The sequence below is a fragment of the Alligator mississippiensis genome, chromosome 2, assembly GCF_030867095.1.
Source record: "Alligator mississippiensis isolate rAllMis1 chromosome 2, rAllMis1, whole genome shotgun sequence".
In the NCBI taxonomy this organism is placed as follows: Eukaryota; Metazoa; Chordata; order Crocodylia; family Alligatoridae; genus Alligator; species Alligator mississippiensis.
Window position 1 is genome coordinate 204636915 of NC_081825.1, and position 20849 is coordinate 204657763.

At 43.4% G+C, this 20849-nt stretch overlaps 1 protein-coding gene across 5 annotated transcripts in view; it reads right to left on the bottom strand.

Annotated features, from left to right (window-relative positions):
- The window catches only part of HIPK3 (homeodomain interacting protein kinase 3), a 123318-nt gene that overhangs the window by 19484 nt on the left and 82985 nt on the right, over nucleotides 1–20849 (bottom strand). For all 5 annotated transcript variants that reach the window (XM_006259490.4, XM_059722708.1, XM_059722707.1 and 2 more), the window contains exons 3-6: nucleotides 16634–16757; nucleotides 5962–6081; nucleotides 3763–3849; nucleotides 1394–1578 (exon numbers count right to left, since the gene is read on the bottom strand). In XM_006259490.4, coding sequence (XP_006259552.2) covers nucleotides 1394–1578; nucleotides 3763–3849; nucleotides 5962–6081; nucleotides 16634–16757 — 516 coding nt within the window. The remainder of the gene's footprint in view (nucleotides 1–1393; nucleotides 1579–3762; nucleotides 3850–5961; nucleotides 6082–16633; nucleotides 16758–20849) is intronic.

Here is a 20849-nt window from a genome sequence, read left to right on the forward strand (position 1 = left end):
TAACTATTACAATCAAGTGACAAACTTAATAAATGTATACAGTTTACTATTGAGAAAGAAATGGCAACTATTACAACTAGGACTGTCAAACAATTAAAAAATGTGATTGCAATTAGTTGCACGATTATAAAAATAGTCTCAATCACAATTTTAATTGCACAGCTAAAAACAAAATTATGCGCAGAAAAACTCAAAGTTATGCAAAATTATGTAGGTACTTTGTATGCCGGGGGGGGGGGGGGGGGTGGCCCAGGTAGGGTGGTTCCCTCATAGCCTGGCAGGATGTGGGATACTGTGGGTTAGGAGTGAGGGGCAGCAGCAGGGCTAGGGGAGTTGTGGCTTGGGAGTGACTAACAGACAGACACCCCCCCAGCAAGTAAGTCTGTGGAGGGAAGATCAAGGCCCTCACAGTGAGGGAGGGAAAGGGGCAATTAATGAGAACAATGATTAATGCATTAATCACAATTAAGTGACAACCCTAATTATAACTGCTATAAAGAGAGGGTGTAAATGGATGAAAAGTTCTTTCCTTTAAACTTCTGTGTATTTGTTGTTTCAACAACCTTTATCCAAACATCTAATTTCCGCTATTGGAAAAACAGTATTTCCAATAAGCTAACATGTAAAAAGAAAAGCTCTGAACTAGGATTCAATCTTCTGAAGCACTTCCCCACTTCATTTCTCATGGAATGAGAAGAAATGATGGTATTTAGTGCACTACAGACTCAAGCCTTAAGACTGAAAACTACCATGGGCATTGGAAGGGGGAGGGGGAAGAAGGGGGAGCTGTGTTATAAGCACCTAAAGCACGAATTGGTAACCACAGGCCAGATCCAGCCTGCAATGGGAGTGGATCCAGCCCCCAAAAGGTGTGACCCAGTCTGCATTTTACTAAGGGTGTTCCAATTCCCTAACCATCTGATCCAGCCTGCCTTTTACTAATGGTGTGCCAACTGCCTCCAGCTGTTCTAGCCAGCTGCTCCACCTCATATGGAGGGCTGCTCTTCTCTGCACCCTCCTTCACTAGAGCAGCTGGAGGGGAATGGTGACCCACAGTGCAGCTAAGTTGGCAGCCACAGCCCTACATTTGCAAAACGTTGATGACCCCTTATCTAACACACAAAGTCTCAGAATACAATACTCTAAATTTAAAACAGAAATATTCACAGAAATAACTTTACAAGCAGTTTCTGCCACCAAACAACAAATAAACTACATCTATTATGCATAACATGCTTTTTTATGAAGGCTATAAAAATTTAACATACGTAATCAAATATTCAATGATTTCAGTACAAATTAAAAAACGAGTCAAAAGTCATTATTATACACATGAATTTAATTTAGAAGACAAATGTAATACTAATTTTTAAACGTATTTTATACAACATACTGGTTGCTATGAGGAAAATCTAGGAGGTGCTTCATGGTAACAAAGGGATGGTTCAATGTCTCAGCTGGAGTGATTCTTAAATCAGCGTCAATCAGCAACATTTTCTTCAACAGACTGACAAATTCTCTTCTATCTGCCTTCTCTGCCAACAGATCACTTCCTTCCAAATCCATCATCGTGTTCACCTGGTATGGAGTAAAAAAAGAGTTAGATAAAAATGTTTCTTCCAGTGTAAAGGATAAAGAATTGTTGGGTTGAAAAAAAAGGGCAAATTGGAACACTGGGAATTTGCTAACTTGACCAAACTTGCCTGGCTAGGGACAAAGGAACACTTTTGGTTTAACCATATAAAACAGGGGTAGGCAACCTTTCCTGGCTTCAGGCCAGAATGATCTGCCCTTGGGATCCTGCTACGGCCACCACATGTCCTTGTAGCAGTGCGTGGAGAGCACCCTCATCTGGAGCTTGTCCCTAACAAAGAAGAAGCGTCTGCAGCCAGGGCTTGCCACCAAATACCACCCAAGCCCTACACCTGCAAGCTGCATCTAATGATTCTGCAGGGTCACAAGTTGCAGACCCCCGACATAAATAACACCTCTGCACCCACAACCTGCCTAACAGCTCCTATTAGCCTTATACCATTCAACTGCTCCAAATCTGGAATTTGGAATTTAAGCAGTATGATGGTCAGGTGGGGAAAAAAAAGACAAAAAAGAGACAAAAAAAAAATCACTCGTTATTTTCTGGTCCTTAATCTGCCTCAAATAAAACAGTGCTCTGGAACAGAATGACTACAGTTGCTCCTCAATAAGAATATTATTAGGAAACACTTCTACCCAAGATCAAAGACCTTCTGTGATTCCTTCTGTTTCCAAACCACTAGAACAGAGGTATCAAACCATATGGCCACGGGCCAGATCCAGCCTATGAAGCCATGCCATATATTCTCCTCCCGCTCCCCCGGTGATGCTCCTGTGCCTGATCCCCTTTTCCTAATTAGCCAGCATACCTAATCTAGTGGCTATGTGCAGCACAGATCCCGAAGTGGCCAGAATGAGCACCATGTGCAGCAGAGTAGGGTCAGAGTGGCAGGTGCACTGCACACAATGGCAGACCCGGCCAGACTGCACCACATGCAGTGCTTGCTCTAGGAGACATGCCACACATGGCATCTGCTCCAGCTGGTCTTGGACCTGCACTGCACACAGCACATGCAAGCCCCATGCACAGCACAGGTCCTGGACTGGCTGACTCGGGCGCTGTATGTGGAGCCACCATGTGTAGTGTGGCTGCCCCTCCAGCCCTACTGCACCACATGGCCCCAATTCTGGTCATTTTGGGATCTGCACCAGGTCCCAAAACAGCTGGAGCAGCCACTGGATCAAGTATGCTTGGGAACAGGAAGGATGTCCATGGGCCATATCTGGCCTGCACATCAGCTCCATGCCATGCCCATGTGGGTCTGATCAAACCCAGGGCAGCACTGGGGGCCAGACTGTGGGGCTCTGTGGGCCAGATCTGACTGCACCAGAACCTGTATTGCATGCAGTCCACAGGACTAGACAAGTTTGACACCACTGCACTAGAAAAAGAGTAGAAAGATGATTGGTGTTGGTTACAGCTCAGAGCTAAGAACTAGATTTTGCTATACTATGAAAAATGAAGGGAAAACCGACCTAAACAAATGGACTACCATCCTACTCCAAGCCCTTTTAATGCAACTAATTTTGCCCTATAGACAGAAAGTGCTGAATAAATACTAAGCATTATCTATTTTTTTCAAAATTATAAAGCTAATGCCTAAACTCAAGCCTGAACTGAATCTGTTTAGAGACACCAGTCTTGAAAATGGAATTAAATTTGGTGTTTTTTCCTTCCTGAAAAGTATAAGAAATTCCTTTCTATTAGTAAATCAAGTCATATAAAGCAGTGAAAGGAAGGGATACAGTTAGGGACAAAAGGGCATAGGAAGCTGCCACTATTTCCTGAAAAGGAATGAAGAGAGATAATATTGCCTATAGATAGAACCCAGGCTTAACAATAATTTTATCTAGACTGGTAACAGGCAAGATGTTACAGTAAAATAGGGAAATTATATGCTGCATACAGTATAACATCTTTCCTTCAGAACATATATGACTACACAGCACTCACTGAGTAACAAAGACAGACAACATCTTTGTATTCAAGAAACAGACACACGCAAATGAATAGCTTCTCCAGGAGCAAAGCAGGCAGGTGTGGATGGATGGATAATATTCTCAAATCGCCTTCTAATATACAAAAGCTATCTGATAAAAGTTTTAAAATGAGTCACCAGACAGTTCTCGACTGCATCATTTGCAAAGGAACAATACCAGAATACTCACATGCACTATATCATCCAAACTGTTGAAAATATACTTTCTGGCCTCTTTAGACTTCATTCCCGTCTCTGCCTCATGTTCTTCCAGTGTCTCAAAAAGGAAGAAAACCAAACAGCTTATACCAATCTGTTAACTAAAGGGATACTTTCAGGTATAAATTATTTAAAAGTATTTACTGTGTTAATAAGCACAGTCTATAAAATTAAAATGGGTGAACGCTAACTGGAAACTTAATTTGTTTTCATGCTCTTTGCTTACTTTTCGTATTTCAGTCAGTTTGGACAATGAAAATAAACTAGCCAATTTTGCTTTCCAGCTCTCCCAAATTACCATCATTCTGCACTGTGATATATGGTTTTGCAAATAACGTGGGAAGTGCTTAAAGCCTAGCAAAAAGCCATTTGATGGAAAATTTTCTGTGATGACATATTTCGCAGATAAAAGGTTTTCTATTTGTTCATAGTTTACATACATGCATGCACACACCCTGCTACCTTTTGGAATGAAAAATTAGGTGACAAGGGGCGCATCTACATGTTCATTAACGTACAGTAGTTACTGCACAATTAGTTTAGTACTCACTTAATGAAGTACTAACTGCAGTTACTGTGCAGTAGCGCTAGCGCACAATTTTTTTAGTGACACTTAACTGCACAGCCTAATACTGCTGTGCAGTAGCATATTCGCACAGGTTTTGGCCAGCACGCTCCTGCGCAGTGTTATTAGGTTACTGTGCATTAAGTGCCTTGTGTAGACGTGCCCAGGCTCACGTTAAAAAGGCAGAAATAGAATCATGCTCCATTCAACTACTTTCCTCTTACAGTTTTTTAATGCATTTTACTGGTTCACAAATATAGTGAACTTTGTACAAGTATCTGGAATATGAAATCATCATATAAACAACAAACAAAACTTAAAGGATGAGTACAGAGTGTGACAGGATCACAATGACATTAAATTCCTGAAACCTCACTTTGTTTTTTAAAGTAATAATGCCTCCCAAATAACACACAAAACAAAACACTACCCTGGCTCCCACCCATGATCTCCTGGAACATTACTTCTAGCAAGACCTGTAAAAGAAAATCACCACCCATATCTGGTGTAAATTATAGGAAAGTTTCCTGATCATTCCGTCTAATCTAAGCTCAGAATATTTCATTCCAAATGGAAAATGGATTGGCTAAGATCGAGTCTTCCTTCCTCCCTCTGTTTAGTTTGATATGACAGGTTTAGAAAAGTACATCTGCAGTGAGTGGCAAAAGGGGACCCATCTTCTGCCCATCAAAAATACATTTTTAGCTGTGTTAAAAGATCATGTTCAGATTCTCTCTTACTGAAAGGCAGGGTGGAAGTTAATATGGAATTTTTCAATGTATGAAAAACTGGAAACCTGGAATGACTGCAATTAAACAATTATAAAATTCTAATGTTATTCTGAGCCCCAAAAGGCACAGATTTGTGGACAGTTCCAATAATAGCACACCCCATCAGTGGTCTTTGCTATGTCTTCTAAATATACTAAGCTACATATACCAAATGATTTATTATGGAGAACTGAAATTATACATAATCAGTGCATCAGGAATTTAATTCTACATGTAACTGTATCTTTGTGCACATCTCCTAAGCCTTTCTGAGTCCCTCCCAGAGGTAACAGGCAATTCATTTTTTTTCAATAGGAAAAAAAACTGAACTTCTATTTAGACCAAATGGGCCTAAGAAAATATACCATATTTTCACAAATTCAGCATGCCCCCAGATAAGATACACATGTTTTTGAAGGCAAAATGAAGAAAAAAAAATCTTTCCTTAAAAATACTGGTAAGTAGCATTAAATAATTTAATTACAGCAACTGGGAGCCCGGCATGCTCATTATGCTGCCCCCTGTGGAGCACATGCAGTGGCACTTTTGCCACCTGCCAAACTTCCCCAGAGCTTGATATTGCAGGGGAAAAAAAGCTGTTACCATATTGTCTTGTGTATAACATGCACCCCACTTTCCAGCAGCTGGTGTTTGGGGTAGAGATGTGCACTGTATGCAGTAAAACAGGGTAGGCCATTCTCCTTCAGTATTACCAATTAGTGAATGAAGTGCAGATATTGTAAATAAGCAAGCTTTTGGCTTCCTTTTGCGCATATATTCTGATATAATTTTTAATGATCATGAGACATTTATTCTGATGTATAAGACTTTTTACCTTTAACCTCCATCCAGAATATGGTGCATCTGTTTCTCTACAGAAGAATCTTGTAGTTTTCGTTCCCACGTTTAACAATTGTTCTCCCGGCAAACCTTGAGTCTGTGAAATGTAACGAATCTGGAAGAAGAAAAAGGGCAAGGAATGAAACTTAGTTCTGGTTTTCAAATCATGATCTACATATTATATATATAATAAACCTATGCTTTGTCATTTCACACAATAAAATCCCACAGAGAATGAAAAAGGACAAACATCTACAAAGGAGAGAAACATCAATTCAACAGCTTTGTTCTACTCGCTCTATTTGCAATAAAAAACTATGCAGAGCCAAGCAGCTGAACTAGTATTGACGAACACACACATAATTGTGGTCACAGAACAATTATTTTCTTGCGTTACTTACTGGCTTGAAACTACTACAACCATGACTTCATACACATAGAACACACTCATTAGGGCACTCCCTTCCCACTTACTCATAACTTTTTCAAGACCCATACTGGAACCTTGCAGATGACCTTGGAGAAGTTCAGCGGCAACCTGACAAAAGTATTTCATTTTTTCCCTCCGATTAACATAAGTAGGCAATTAATGGTTACTGTTCTTTTGATATTTTGAAACAAAGTAATACACAGTGATTCAGCATAGGTAGCCTTTTATAGGGAAGTATATGTAAGCACTGATGATTTATACCAGTGCTTAATGATGATACTATACATATCCATTGCTGGAAGATGATTCAATCTTCTGTTTCATGTTTTCTCCCCAACAAAATTATGATAGCCATTTTGCATACCATATGACTTGCTGACCCTTTTCTGTTTTATGGGCATTACCCCCAACATTGAGAACATTTCATTTGGATAGTTATATTTCATGCACCTTAAGCTGTCCTTGTATTTTCAACTAGGTACAGTATTCTTTGGAAGATTTTATTTCCTGTATCGATGGCTGTTAAACAGTCATTATCTGTTTCATTCCAAAGATGACTGGAATACAGCTGTGGGTGCAATTTCTGGTTACTATTTTTAAAGTGCTCTGGAACCCTTCACAATATAGAGCCAGATCCTACATCTACTGAGGACAATGGGACTATTTCTGACTTCAACAAGTACTGAACAGGTCCACAACTCAAAATATAAACATATTGCCATTTCCTCTAAAGCAGCAGGTGTAGAGGAGATAATGGGTGCTGTTTATATATTAACATTTGCTTTTAAAAAAACAACACTTAAATCAGGCCATGATTATGTTATCACGCATTTTTACAATTCTCTGTTGAGTGCTACAATAAAAAAAAAAGTCTGGGCAAAAGAAATAATTTTAAAAGGTCAGAGGTTTGACCTAAATCCTTTAATAAGACAAAGTAACCAAGTTAAAATAATATTTTTGCTTTAACTTGCTTTGTTGTGCATGAGTGTCATAGGGATCTGAGAACAGTACGCGACAGCAAATACCAAACAAACAAAAGACAGAGTCTTCTCTTTACGTTTCCTATCTTTTAATTCTTTACTTAAGAACCCCTGTATCTTATCCTTAAAACAACAGGAACACAGATAAAGTTCCTCAGATTAAAAACTACAGACATCAAAATTACAAACTGCCCATTAAATAGACTTTGCTTTACAGAAACAGTGTCTCAATGTTTTTTTATTTACATGAATATAGCAGAAAATCTGCCAGACATCCCTGAGACACTGCAATGGTTTGATGTTGGCAGCAGTGAAGTGCTGGAATTAATTTCCATTAACACAGTTCTGTGAAACCAAGTCTCTTATATCAGTAGACAAATCCCCCTTGCAGAAGGATTCTTCAGTTCTTATTGTATAATGTTGCAAACAAACAATATTTACAGTAGCAGTAGGATCTAGAAGAGATTGGAGGGAGGAGAGGGGGGAGGGAAGGGAAGGGGAGGGGAGGGTAGAGGGTAAGCGTTTCAATAAACAGTCCTAAACAGTTGCTATATTCAGCCATGCATAGCCCAACATAGATACCAACACATTTGTGTTATGAAATTACTTTAAATAAAGGGAAAAAAATCCCTAACATTACAGAAATCCTGATCTCACCAAAGCTAATGATTATTTTACCACTGAATTCTATGGTAACAGTATAGATTATATCACAAATGTTATCAAGTGCTTCCTTTCCTTTTAAATTCAATTTGAAGAGAATCTCCAATCTTGTTCATTTTTAATAACTTTTCTATACAACTAATTGCATAAGGAATCATTAATGTCACTCTATAACAAGGGTAGGCCAGAGCGCCAAAAAACCTGCAATGTCTACCTTGTAAGGTGCTGGAGTGCCGGCATGCCAGAAAACTAAACCGGGGTGGGAGGTACATGACAGGATGCAATGCATATTAATATAGTTAATAATCATAAATGTTGCTTTTTATAGCAAATACCAGGTCTTCTAAAAATTCTAAGCCTGGCAACAATAAATAAAACTTCATATCCTACCTGTGTTCTTATGTATTCTTTTTTGTTAAGCATGTGATGAGAGAGAAAGACAGAGAGAGAGAGAGAGAGAGAAAGAAAGAAAGAGTGAGAGAGAGATAGGGAAAGAGAAAGAAAAAAGAGAAAAAAGGAGAGAAGAGAGAAGAAAAAGAGAAAGGTAAAGACAGAAAAAAGAAAAGAAAGAAAAGGAGAGAAGGAGAGAAAAAAGAGAGAGAAGGAGAAAAAAAGGAGAGAGAAAAAAAGGAAAAAGCAAGAGAGTGTGTCCCTCACCACCAGCATCTCCCACTGCTTCCAGATGAGGCTCAGACCCACTGGTCCAGGGCAGTGTCTGGTGGAGGGAGGCAGTGACACCCCAACAGGAGCCACCAGGGCTGGAGCCACTCAGGTCTCTCCAACAGTCCTGGAGCACGGAAAGCCTGGGCCCAGGGCTGGGAAGTAGGGCCCAGCCAGAGCTCGGGCAGACAGATGCCCCATTCCACCTGGGTGAGGGCAGCACCAGGGCACTGAGAGCCAGAGCCAGGTGCCTGGGGCAGGGTCCAGGCAGCACAAGGAGAAGCAGGTGCAGGGGGAGGTGCTGCAGGCAAACCGGCCTGGCAGGGCCCTTGAGAAGGCAGGAGCCAGAGGAAAAAGCAGGGATGGTTGGGATGCAGGGACTGCCCTGGTGCTCCATGGGCTTGGGCCATGGCAGGTGACTGCACCCAGCAGCACCCGAGATGGAGCCCGCTCTGCCTGGTCTACACAGCTCTGCAAGGATGGGGTGCAGCTGCCCTACCCGTGAGGGGACACTGCCTGACTGGGGCAGGATGCCAGGCTCAGGAGGCTGCCAGCTCGGCCTCTGTGCATGCCGGGCACAGTGCAAGCAGGGCATAGAACCCCAGGCCACAACAGGAGCCCCCCGGACTCTGGTAACAGCTGCTGCAGGCAGCACTCAGGGCCGAACCAGCCAGGAGCCTGTAGTGCAGTGACCCTGCACAGCACCTGCCCCAGCCCCAGCCCTGGCCCTTGTGGGGAGCTGCAGGTGGGCAAAACGGGCCCAGGCAGGCCAGGGCAGCTGCATCGGCTATCAAGGCCCTTGAACCAGAAGCAGCTCCACCCCACTCATGCTGTGCCCAGTGCACACGGAGGCCGAGCCTGGAGCTGGAAGCCCCCACCCCCCGAGCCCAGCATCATGGCCCAGCCTAGCTGTGTCCCCTTGTGAGTAGGGCGGCTGTGCCCCAACCCTGCAGAGCTGTGTGGGCTGGGCCGGGTCAGGCCAGGCCAGGCCCCACCTCCGGTGCCACTGTGCGCCCTTGCCCACCCAGCACAGGCTGAGCCCACAGAGCCCCAGGGCAGCCCCTGGTTTCTGTCCAGCCTTGCCTTCCTAAGGGCCTGGCCTGCCCACGGCACCTTCCCCCATACCTGCTTTGCCCCACCCAGACCCTGCCCTGAACACCCAGCCCCGACACTCAACACCCCAGTGCTGCCCCTGCCTGGGTAAGACAGGGCATCTCCCAGGCCCAGGAGCCACCCACCTGCAGCTCCAGGGCTTGGCTGGGCTGGAGGACACAGTCCAGGGACAGGGGATGAGGTCAAAATACACACAGCATCCCTGCCTGCGTTATCCTGACTCTGCCCTCAGTGCCTGCCATGGTGCTGTGACCTGTGGCTGCCCTGGAGAGCACAGAGCAGCAACTTAAAAAAAAAGTTTTTTAAACAATTTCCTTGCACACCTCCTGGTGTGCCGGGGAAAATGTCTTCGCGTGGCACTAACTGGCACATGTGCTGGGGGTTGCCGATCCCTGCTCTATAAGACACTGGGGAAACCTAATCTTGAACACTTTGAACTGGGCTGGTCAAGAAAGATGAGTTCAAACTAGAACAGGAGCAGAGAATGATCAGAGGAATGGAGATTCTGTTTTACAAAATAAGACTGAAAGAATTGTTTATTCAGCCTAACAAAATAAAAGCTGAGAGGTGATACTGTTCCCTCTAAATATATCAGGTTGTAAGTAGGGACAAAGAAGAGCTAGTTAACCTAAAAAGAATGGGTATGAACTAGGCATAAGTGAAGTCAGGCTGGAAAATGGAAAAGTTCCTGTGAGAAGAGTGAGGCTTTGGAACAGAATTTCTGGTAGAGAACTGTAGGCAAAACTGAATTAACTATTTTTAAGAGGGCACTTGATGACTGTATGAATGAAATTATGGGATGTCACAGGATGACAGCAGGAGACTTGACTTGATGATCCAGAGGACCATTTCAGTCCTGTTTTAAAACTTAAACCAAGTCAGCTGTAATGTTACCAAAAAAATCCCAATCATGCAGAAATATAGCAAATCTGATGACTCTAAAAGAGCAGCTATTATGTTAATAATGGAAGAAACATTCATATGATCAGACCTCCAACCAAAAGTGAAAGTGTTCATGCAGGAAGTTCATCCATTTTACATTTTGGTTGTTCTAAAAGTAGTATGAGAAAAGGTTCAATTAGGTTAGGATGCTTTGAGGATTGATGAAAATGGGATGTGGAGTCCTGCAGTCCCTGCTACTTCACAAAGGCAAGATGGTTCAGGCTACAGTTCACCCTAACTTATATCAGGAGTCAGCATATTCAGCAGCAGCAATTGATCTATCCCCTCCTTCCTTGCCAAGCCACTTGGAGCAGCAGAGAGGAAGCGTTTCTTTGTTTGGGAGGCTTTTTGTGTAAAAGGAAGGTTATTGGGAAAAGCAGGGAGACCAGTGGTAGAGAAGAGGGGAGAAGGGATTAAAAAATACATGGGGAAATGGAGTCAACCAAGTCTACCTTCAATTGGGCTCGTGTCTCTCTAAAACAGGCAACAGAATTTTGGGAGGCAGAAATATCTATGCTATCTGAAGTCAGCCCGAACTACAGCAAGTCAGCCCAAACTACATCAAGATCCTTTGCACCACTGCTTTCACCACAGATACTAAAGCAGAATGCACTGATTAACTGGACAGAACAAATCTTGTCTCTGGCACATATATGGCACCAAGGAGGCATAAAATCAAGGTAAGAATTTGAGTAATCAAAGATCAGAGCAAATTGCTTTGCTGTAAATCAAAACAGGGTGGCTAAGGAAACACCAACAATTCCATATATCGTGCTGCACTCAAAATATAGCAAATTGGTAACAAGTCAGTGCCATTACACCTATGACTTAGTAGGGCTAACGGAAACCTGGTGGGATTCATCCCACGACTAGGCGGTACATATTGAGGGTTACAGATTGTACGGAAAGGACAGGGTGGGGAAAAAAGGGGGAGGGGTTGCGCTCTATGTCAATGAGCAATATACATCAACCCTCATCAAGAAGGAATCAAAGGACGAGGAAGTAGAAGGACTGTGGGTTAGGCTACATGGGGGGCAAGGAGAAAGGGATTTGGTGGTAGGGGTCTGCTACAGACCCCCACACCAAGGGGAAGAAATAGATTCGGGGCTCCTGAGGCAGCTCTCGGAGACCATGAAAGCTAAAGAGGCGGTAGTCATGGGGGACCTAAACTACCCAGACATCTGCTGGGAGATGCAGACAGCAAAGTCCCACCGCTCACGCAGGTTTCTAACCTGTGTACAGGACCTCCACCTGACACAGGAGGTACATGGTCCCACTAGGGGGAATGCCATACTGGATCTGGTATTGGCAACGGGGGATGACATGGTAGGGGACCTACAGATCGGTAGCCATCTGGGGGACAGTGATCACCTAATAATAGAATTCTTTATAAAACGTCGAGTGAGTCAGGTAACTAGTAGGGTGAAAGTGCTAGACTTTAGGAAAGCTGATTTCAATGAACTCAGACGATTAGTCAAAGATGCACTGCAGAGTAGGAGTTTTGAAGAGATGGGAGCCCAAGAAGGGTGGCTGTGCCTTAAGGAAATGATCCTTCAGGCACAAAGGGAGACGATCCCGATGCGAGGGAAAAGAGGGAAAGGGGCCAGGAGGCTTCCTTGGCTGACAAGAGAAATCCAGGGCAGGCTAAGGGCCAAAAGGGGAGCACATAAAAAGTGGAAACAGGGAGAAATCACCAAAGACGAATATACCTCCTCTGCTCGCACTTGTAGGGAGGCAGTTAGACAGGCTAAAGCTACCATGGAGCTGAGGATGGCATCCCAAGTAAAGGACAACAAGAAATTGTTTTTTAGTTATATAGGGAGTAAAAGGAAGGCCCAGGGAGGAATAGGACCCCTGCTAAATGGGCAGAAACAATTGGTGACGGACAGGGGGGACAAGGCTGAACTCCTCAACGAGTTCTTTGCCTCAGTGTTCCTAAGCGAGGGGCACGACAAATCTCACGCTGGGGTTATAGAGAGGCAGCAGCAAGGCGCCAGACTACCATGCGTAGACCCCGAGATGCTGCAGAGTTACTTGGAAGAACTGGATGCCTTTAAGTCGGCAGGCCCGGATGAGCTCCATCCGAGGGTGCTGAAGGCACTGGCCAACATCATAGCAGAGCCACTGGCAGGAATATTTGAACACTTGTGGCGCACGGGCCAAGTCCCGGAGGACTGGAAAAGGGCCAATGTGGTCCCCATTTTCAAGAAGGGGAGGAAGGAGGACCCGGGCAACTATAGGCCAGTCAGTCTCACCTCCATCCTTGGCAAAATCTTTGAAAAAATTATCAAGGCTCACATTTGCCAGAGCCTGGCAGGACAAATTATGCTGAGGGGAAACCAGCACGGGTTCGTAGCAGGCAGATCATGCCTGACTAATCTAATCTCTTTTTATGACCAGGTTTCGAAATGCCTGGACACAGGAGGAGGGGTGGATGTCGTATACTTAGACTTCAGGAAGGCCTTCGATACGGTATCCCACCCCATACTGATGAACAAGTTAAGAGGCTGTGACTTGGATGACTACACAGTCCGGTGGGTGGCGAATTGGCTAGAGGGTCGCACCCAGAGAGTCGTGGTGGATGGGTCAGTTTTGACCTGGAAGGGTGTGGGCAGTGGGGTCCCGCAGGGCTCGGTCCTTGGACCGATACTCTTTAATGTCTTCATCAGCGACTTGGACGAGGGAGTGAAATGTACTCTGTCCAAGTTTGCAGATGACACAAAGCTATGGGGAGAAGTGGACACGCCGGAGGGCAGGGAACAGCTGCAAGCAGACATGGATAGGTTGGACAAGTGGGCAGAAAACAACAGAATGCAGTTCAACAAGGAGAAATGCAAAGTGCTGCACCTAGGGAGGAAAAATGTCCAGCACACCTACAGCCTAGGGAATCACCTGCTGGGTGGCATGGAAGTGGAAAGGGACCTTGGAGTCCTAGTGGACTCCAAGATGAACATGAGTCGGCAGTGTGACGAAGCCATCAGAAAAGCCAATGGCACTTTATCGTGCATCAGCAGATGCGTGACAAATAGATCCAAGGAGGTGATACTTCCCCTCTATCGGGCGCTGGTCAGACCGCAGTTGGAGTACTGCGTGCAATTCTGGGCGCCGCACTTCAAGAGGGATGCGGATAACCTGGAGAGAGTCCAGAGAAGGGCCACTCGTATGGTTAAGGGCTTGCAGACCAAGCCCTACGTGGAGAGACTAGAGAACCTGGACCTTTTCAGGCTCCGCAAGAGAAGGTTGAGAAGCGACCTTGTGGCTGCCTATAAGTTCATCACGGGGGCACAGAAGGGAATTGGTGAGTATTTATTCACCAAGGTGCCCCTGGGGGTTACAAGAAATAATGGCCACAAGCTAGCAGAGAGCAGATTTAGATTGGACATTAGGAAGAACTTCTTCACAAGAGTGGCCAAGGTCTGGAACGGGCTCCCAAGGGAGGTGGTGCTCTCCCCTACCCTGGGGGTCTTCAAGAGGAGGTTAGATAGGCATCTAGCTGGGGTCATCTAGACCCAGCACTCTTTCCTGCCTATGCAGGGGGTCGGATTCGATGATCTATTGAGGTCCCTTCCGACCCTAACATCTATGAATTAGAGTAGGTTCTAGGATCTCCAAAAGCTTAAATCACTTACAGCCAGATATAAAGGACAAAAACTGGAGTTAAATTTCCAATTAAGCTTTTTACAATGCAAAGAAAAGCTGACATATCTATCTTCAAGACTGTCTACCGGCAGACTAAGGGTATGGACAGGTGTTATACTTCTAGCAGGAGAAATGCCTTCCTCTCACTAGAAACTGGAAACCTACAGGCATGCATGCAGTTTTTCCCCCATAAGAAACATGCTGGATCCAGGAAAAAGGTCTTTCTCCTTCATATCAGGAAGACCTTGCCTGTGCAATTTTCTTGTGCAGGATCAAATGCCTGTATGCTCTCCTCCCCATCCCCACTTGACACCTAGCATGAAATGGGAGGAGTTAAGCAGCAGGAAAAGGCTGCCCTGCAACTTCCCCAGACTGGGATGAACACAGTCTGGTGAATACATGGGGAACGCAGGCTGCTCAACTCCTCCCAGAAGAACATTCAGGTTCTGCACAGTTTCTATTGCAATGTCTTACGGTGATAATTCTTCCTATTTCCACTCAACATTATTGACTTCAAAGCTGACTTCATGATGGATATCCAGAAAATACTAGAGGAAGTCAGGACAGCTTGCAACTGCTTAACTAAGATCTATAATGACACTAAACAGAGATCCTAAAGACAATCAATTCATATAACATGCCCACCAGAAATGATAAAGTAGTGGTCATTAATCAGCTTTGATTTCTACTAGCAACAGCCAAGCAGCTTCATTTCTAACACTCTGTAAGATGCAAAGAAGACAACAACTAAGACAACTACCCAAACTTAACTCAAAAAAGCAGCTCTTAATTAACAGAGCTAACAGGACCTAAGCATTAAACTACTGATAGCATGAATCCTGATGAAACAGAACATTTTATATTCCCCTTCAAATGACAAGAACCAAGGAGGATACAAAAAAACTCCTTAGAGCTGAAACAGAAAACTTCAGTACAGCTGCAGCATTCAATCACAGCAGCCATTGCCCTTTAACAGCCACAAGGAAAGCGACTAGAAGTTATTAGAAGTAATAGTATGTACCATGTTTCTGCCAGGGAGAGGACTCAGAGAAGTACAGAATTTGGATTTCTTGAGCTATAGGAATTTCTTGTCTGGTTTAGGCCCTAGGAGCACAGACAACAGTAGAGATCTCTCTGTACATGTATTTTTCCAAAAGGTAAATATATTAATTATGAACATTTTTAGGTTAGTTTTAATTAATAAAGCATGGGTTTTAAATGAGTAAAATACAGTGCATCCCTGTACAAATAATATTTACCTAGAATATTCCGAAATACAATATAGGGTCAGAACCTCCACTGCTGTACAATTAAGATCAGTAGATCAGCAGCTGAAAATTCAGTCACATAACTAGCACAGGGCAAACTGGGCACCAGCCTCAGGCACCAACTACTATGGGGCCACCCAAGTTACTCCCTGACCCTGGGCCGCCCTGTGCGGCCCCTGCCCAGCCACAGGAACAGGGCAGGGTAGTGCTGCACCCAGCAGTGTATCTGGGAGCAGGGGGCAAGTAGAATAGTACTCCCCGCCCCCCCGCAAATCATCTTTGTCACAGTAAGTATAGGCTACTAGGTGCAGGGCTATCTGGGAGCCTCGGGGAAGGGGGGCGCAATCTGAGCCAACAGACATCTGAGCCAATGCTGCTATAGCAGTGGCACCACCCACAGAAGAAGTCTTTACTCTGTGGAGAGTAGTGGTAGGCAAGACTTATGCCTCAGTGAAAATCTGACCCATACCCTCAAAATTTTTAACCTAGTCCTTTTTTTTAGAAAATTTGAATAATATTAACATTTTATTTAACTGAACTCTATTTCAGGCAATTTATTTCCATTAAACCATGTGGTGCAGGTTGTCTTTGATATGATACAAACCTCACAAAGTATATGGTTCAGAACACATGAAGTAGTACGACTATCAAGAACCCAAGGATTAATTCTACAGGTAGCTCCTTCAAGTGATAGTTGAACACACTGTGTAGGTAATTTGTGTAAGTTTATACTAGTGATGACCATGCTATACCCCTTCAGCAGATAAAAGGATTTATGTTTCTAGGATAATCGATATGTAATCTTTCAATGATATTAAAATGTGTTCTACAGAATCTAAAATAAATACTATTAAATGTGGACAGAATTATTGGCATTTTGGCTCCTAGGGCAGGCTTTCTGATTGTCACACCGTCAAAAAAAAAGATGCAGTTTTTCCCAATACAAGGTAATTGATTAAACTATTTGATTACCTGGTCATATTCCAGTGCTCCTGGGTACAGTGGCCATCCAAGGAACAGCTCTGCAATCACACACCCCAGTGACCACATGTCTATGGCTTCACAAAACGGCAACCCCAGTATAATCTCTGGTGCTCTGAAAATTAAATACAGTTGTTGAATTTTTCTCCTTCAAAAAAAAAAAAAAAAGAAATGTGAAATTCAAGCAGACAAAAAGGACTATTTACTTTAGAGGGCTTTCCCTCCTCAAAATCGTTCAATTTAGGATTTTACAGTAGCATTGAGAGATTTTCTCCTTTGATGTCAGCATGTTGTGCTTAAGTTATTAAGTCTTTCTGCCCCATGTTTTACGGTCTCAATTTATTTCGAGTCTTGTTGTGAAAACATAATTAAATGTGAAAACAGATATAGGATCTACTAAGAAATAACTAATCCTGCCATATTTAATAACCTAAGATTTCTATTCTTCCTCCTATCCCCACAAAATGATTTGCCCTCCTCAAACTTCCTAAGCTTATACTCTACTACCTAAGCTTGATAAACATGTTCTATGTAACATTATTCCATTTGGCAATATAAATTCAACTCTTCTTTACTACCAATATGCATTGATGTACCCATATTAATTATTTCAAACTTAATTTAGTTAAACAGTTGCAAATTCTTAATGTGGCACTTGCAACCCAGTCTGATTTACACCAGTTTATCTTGATTACATTTTAAATCAATGTAATAGGTCTAATATATGCGTCTTAGGTAAATCAAGCCTTATCTATTACTTAAGAAAAGGTACATGTATGTGGACTACTGCTATAACCAAAGAAAATAGGCAAATTGTTGCAATCTAGGTGTTAAAATTAAGGGGTTGTAACATTTCCATTCTCATGGAATAAGACTTCATATTTTATATTTATCCTGATACACTTTTAAAAAAATAAATCACCCTAAAAAGTCAGTTCATTCATCTACAAATGAAAGTGAAAAAATATAGTTATGTATATGTTATACTAATATAGGAAAGAGGCTAGAATTAGTTTAAATTATGGCCTCGTACAGACATTCTTTTTCTCCTGGGAGAGTTGCTATTCTCTCAGGAGAAACAATGTGTATAAAAGAAAAAGCCTGAAAATCTGTAGAGTAAGAATGGGCCCCTCCAAGAGAAAAATAACCTGGGTAACAACCAGAGTTAAATTATTCCCAGGAGAGTTTCTGTTAGGAGCAAATGTCTGTACATGCTGTGCATTTCTCTCAAGAAAACATAGTCCTCCAGCATCCCCCTCTGCACAACCCAGGGAGACTGTGTTGCTCCCTGGACTCTACTGCTCCAGCAGGTAATAGAGCATGCTCCCTTCACAATTCCCACATTGTGCTGCCAGGAAACAGGTTGACCATGGGCATTAAGAGGCAGCAAATAAGGGCTGCCCTATGCACTGCTGCCATCTGTCACCAGTCACACTAAAGGAGTCTGCAAACCATGCTGAGATGTGCACAAGGTCCCCCCTGGCTGCACAGTGTCAACACTGCAGGCTCTCCAATCTACAGGGTCTTTGCATTTGCATGTCCATACACATGGCTCTGGGTAAGTTTCTCTACCAGAAGAGCAAACCTGGGCAAATTCTTCCAGATTATTTAAATGTGTGCAGGCAGCCTTCATCAGAACCAGTCTGTTTTTTAAATAACAAATTATATTACAAAACTCTTCGTACAGCAAGACTTCAGACACTTTAGAGAAGGTAAAAATGGATTTCAGAAGTTGCCTTTTGCTTGCATCACAAAATCCACTCAAATGTTCCCAAATTAAAACTTAAAGGAAACTTCCATATTGCTCCACCCACCCTGGTGCATAAAAAGCTCACACAAAGTAAAACTTCTGAACAGGAATCAGGTAACAAATCCTTCCACTCAGGCCTTTGTAAGGTAGCAAAACCACTTTGCAGTCACACTCCAGACTTGGTCCCAAGGGTGTCTCCTCACTCTTTATCTACCCAATGCAAAGAGCGAGAGGTAGCTAGTCATATTTACTCTGAAGTCAGGCATAAGGCAGGGCAAGGCAATACTTTAGAGTCTAACTAATTACAAGCAGGGTGGTTAGCAGTGGCTAACAAATTCAGCATTAATGTGAAGCACTGGCTTCAAAGCCCTGTTCTACCATGGTCTAAAGCAGTGGCTCTCAACCTTTTTTATACCAGGACCCATCTGTAAATATTGATGGCCAGTCCCATCCCATTTCCCCCCAGTGTGTGGAGTGGGGGAGAGGGGCAGGGGGGCTGGTTCTCCTGGGTGGTAAATTTCATTTGTAAAACAGTTTTTCTGTGAGTATGCAAATTAGGCTCAAACAAAGGCTGGAGCCAGTTGTTTACTTCAAGGTGTCCAATGGCAGACAGGCCGCTGAATTTTGTTTCTTTTTTGTTAAGTTGTTCATAGACTGTAAGGGGGCTGAAAGGGATCTTGCAAAATCATCAGGTCTAGCCCCCCTGCACTAGGCAGGAAAGACAACTGGGGTCAGGTGACCCCAGCAAGGTGACCATCCAATCACCTCTTGAAGATTTTCCAGGGTAGGTGATTACACCACCTCTGGAGGGAGTTTATTCCAGAGTCTAGACACCCTAACTGCGAAGTTTTTCCTAGTGTTAAGCCTGAAACAGTCTTCTACGAGTTTGTGGCCATTACTACTGGTTTTCCCCAAGGGTGCCCTGGTGAACAGTTGTTCACTGAGCCCTTGATGTATTATTCCCTGATATAAGTTGCTACCAAGTCCCCTCAGCCTTCTCTTTTTTAGGCTGAAGAGACCCAAGTCCCTCAGCGTTTCTTTGTATGGCTTGCCTTGCAAGTCTCTGATCATACAGGTGGTTCCTTCTCTGGACTCTCTCTAGTTTTTCCATGTCCTTGTTGAAGAGCAGTTCCCAGAACTGGACACAATACTCCAGCTGTGGTCTCAACAATGCTGAGTGAAGTGGAAGAATCACTTCCTTGGTTTTGCTCAAGATGCATCATTTCACGCATGCCAGAGTATTGTTTGCCTTGCTGGCTACATCATTGCACTGACGGTTCATGTTCACTTCATACTATGGTCTATTATTACCCCAGGTCCCTTTCTGTCATGGTGCTAGTCAGTTTGGTGCCACCAAGCCTGTAAGTATGTTGGGAATTCTTTGTCCCCAGATGGAGCACTTTATACTTCTCAATGCTGAACTTCAACTTCTCAACTTGCCAGCCTGTCTAGGTCCACCTGTATCTGTAGCCTATTTTCAAGCGTGACCACGTTCCCCCATTACTTGGTGTCGTCCGTGAACTTGGCCAGTGAGCTCTTTACCCCCACATCCAAATCATTGATAAAGGTGTTGAAAAGCACTAGATCAAGTACAGACCACTGCAGGACACCACTGGCCACATCTCGCCAGAACAACGCAGATCCGTTCATTAGAACTCTCTGGATCCCCCGCAGACAACTTCCTACCCACCTAACTGTCGAGCAGTTAAGCCCGCAATCCTCCAATTTTCCTGTGAGAACATCAAGGGATACCCAGATCAAAGGCCTTCTGGAAGTCTAGGTATACAATGTCGACCTCCTCTCTTATCCAGGTGGCGAGATACCTGGTCGTAGAAGGAAATGAGATTTGTAAGACAAGACCTGGAGATACACTGGTTGGAGATGCACATCTTCATGTTGCACAGGAGAACTAAAAGATGGTATGGTTCATGAGCGTGTTTTGTTGGGGGGTTTTTTGCATAGTTAGGCAGGCATAGTTTTGTCTGCCTGTGCCTTTAGACCAACACAGCTACAACCAATATCCCCAAAACATGGAAGATAACATAATTATCCATTTTGAAATGAAAACTTCACAACTTAAGAAGAAGTAAAATTCAGCATCCTGCCTGCCATTGGACACCTTGAGGTAAACAACGAGCTCCAGCCTTTGCTTGAGCCTAATTTGCATACTCACAGAGCCGTTTTTTTTTTTTTTTTTTTTTTTTTTTTTAAACATACTAACTTTACTAACCAGGAGAACCATACCATCTTCTAGTTCTCCTTTGCAACATAAACAACTTAACAAAAAAGAAGCAACGTTCAGCAACCTGCACGCCATCCGACACCTGCTCCAGCCTTTGTTTGAGCCTAATCTGTATACTTGCAGAGCAGCTATTTTACCAATGAATTTTCCTACCCAAGAAAACCATACCATCTTTTAGTTCTACTGTGCAATATGAAGTTTCATTTTTCCCTGGA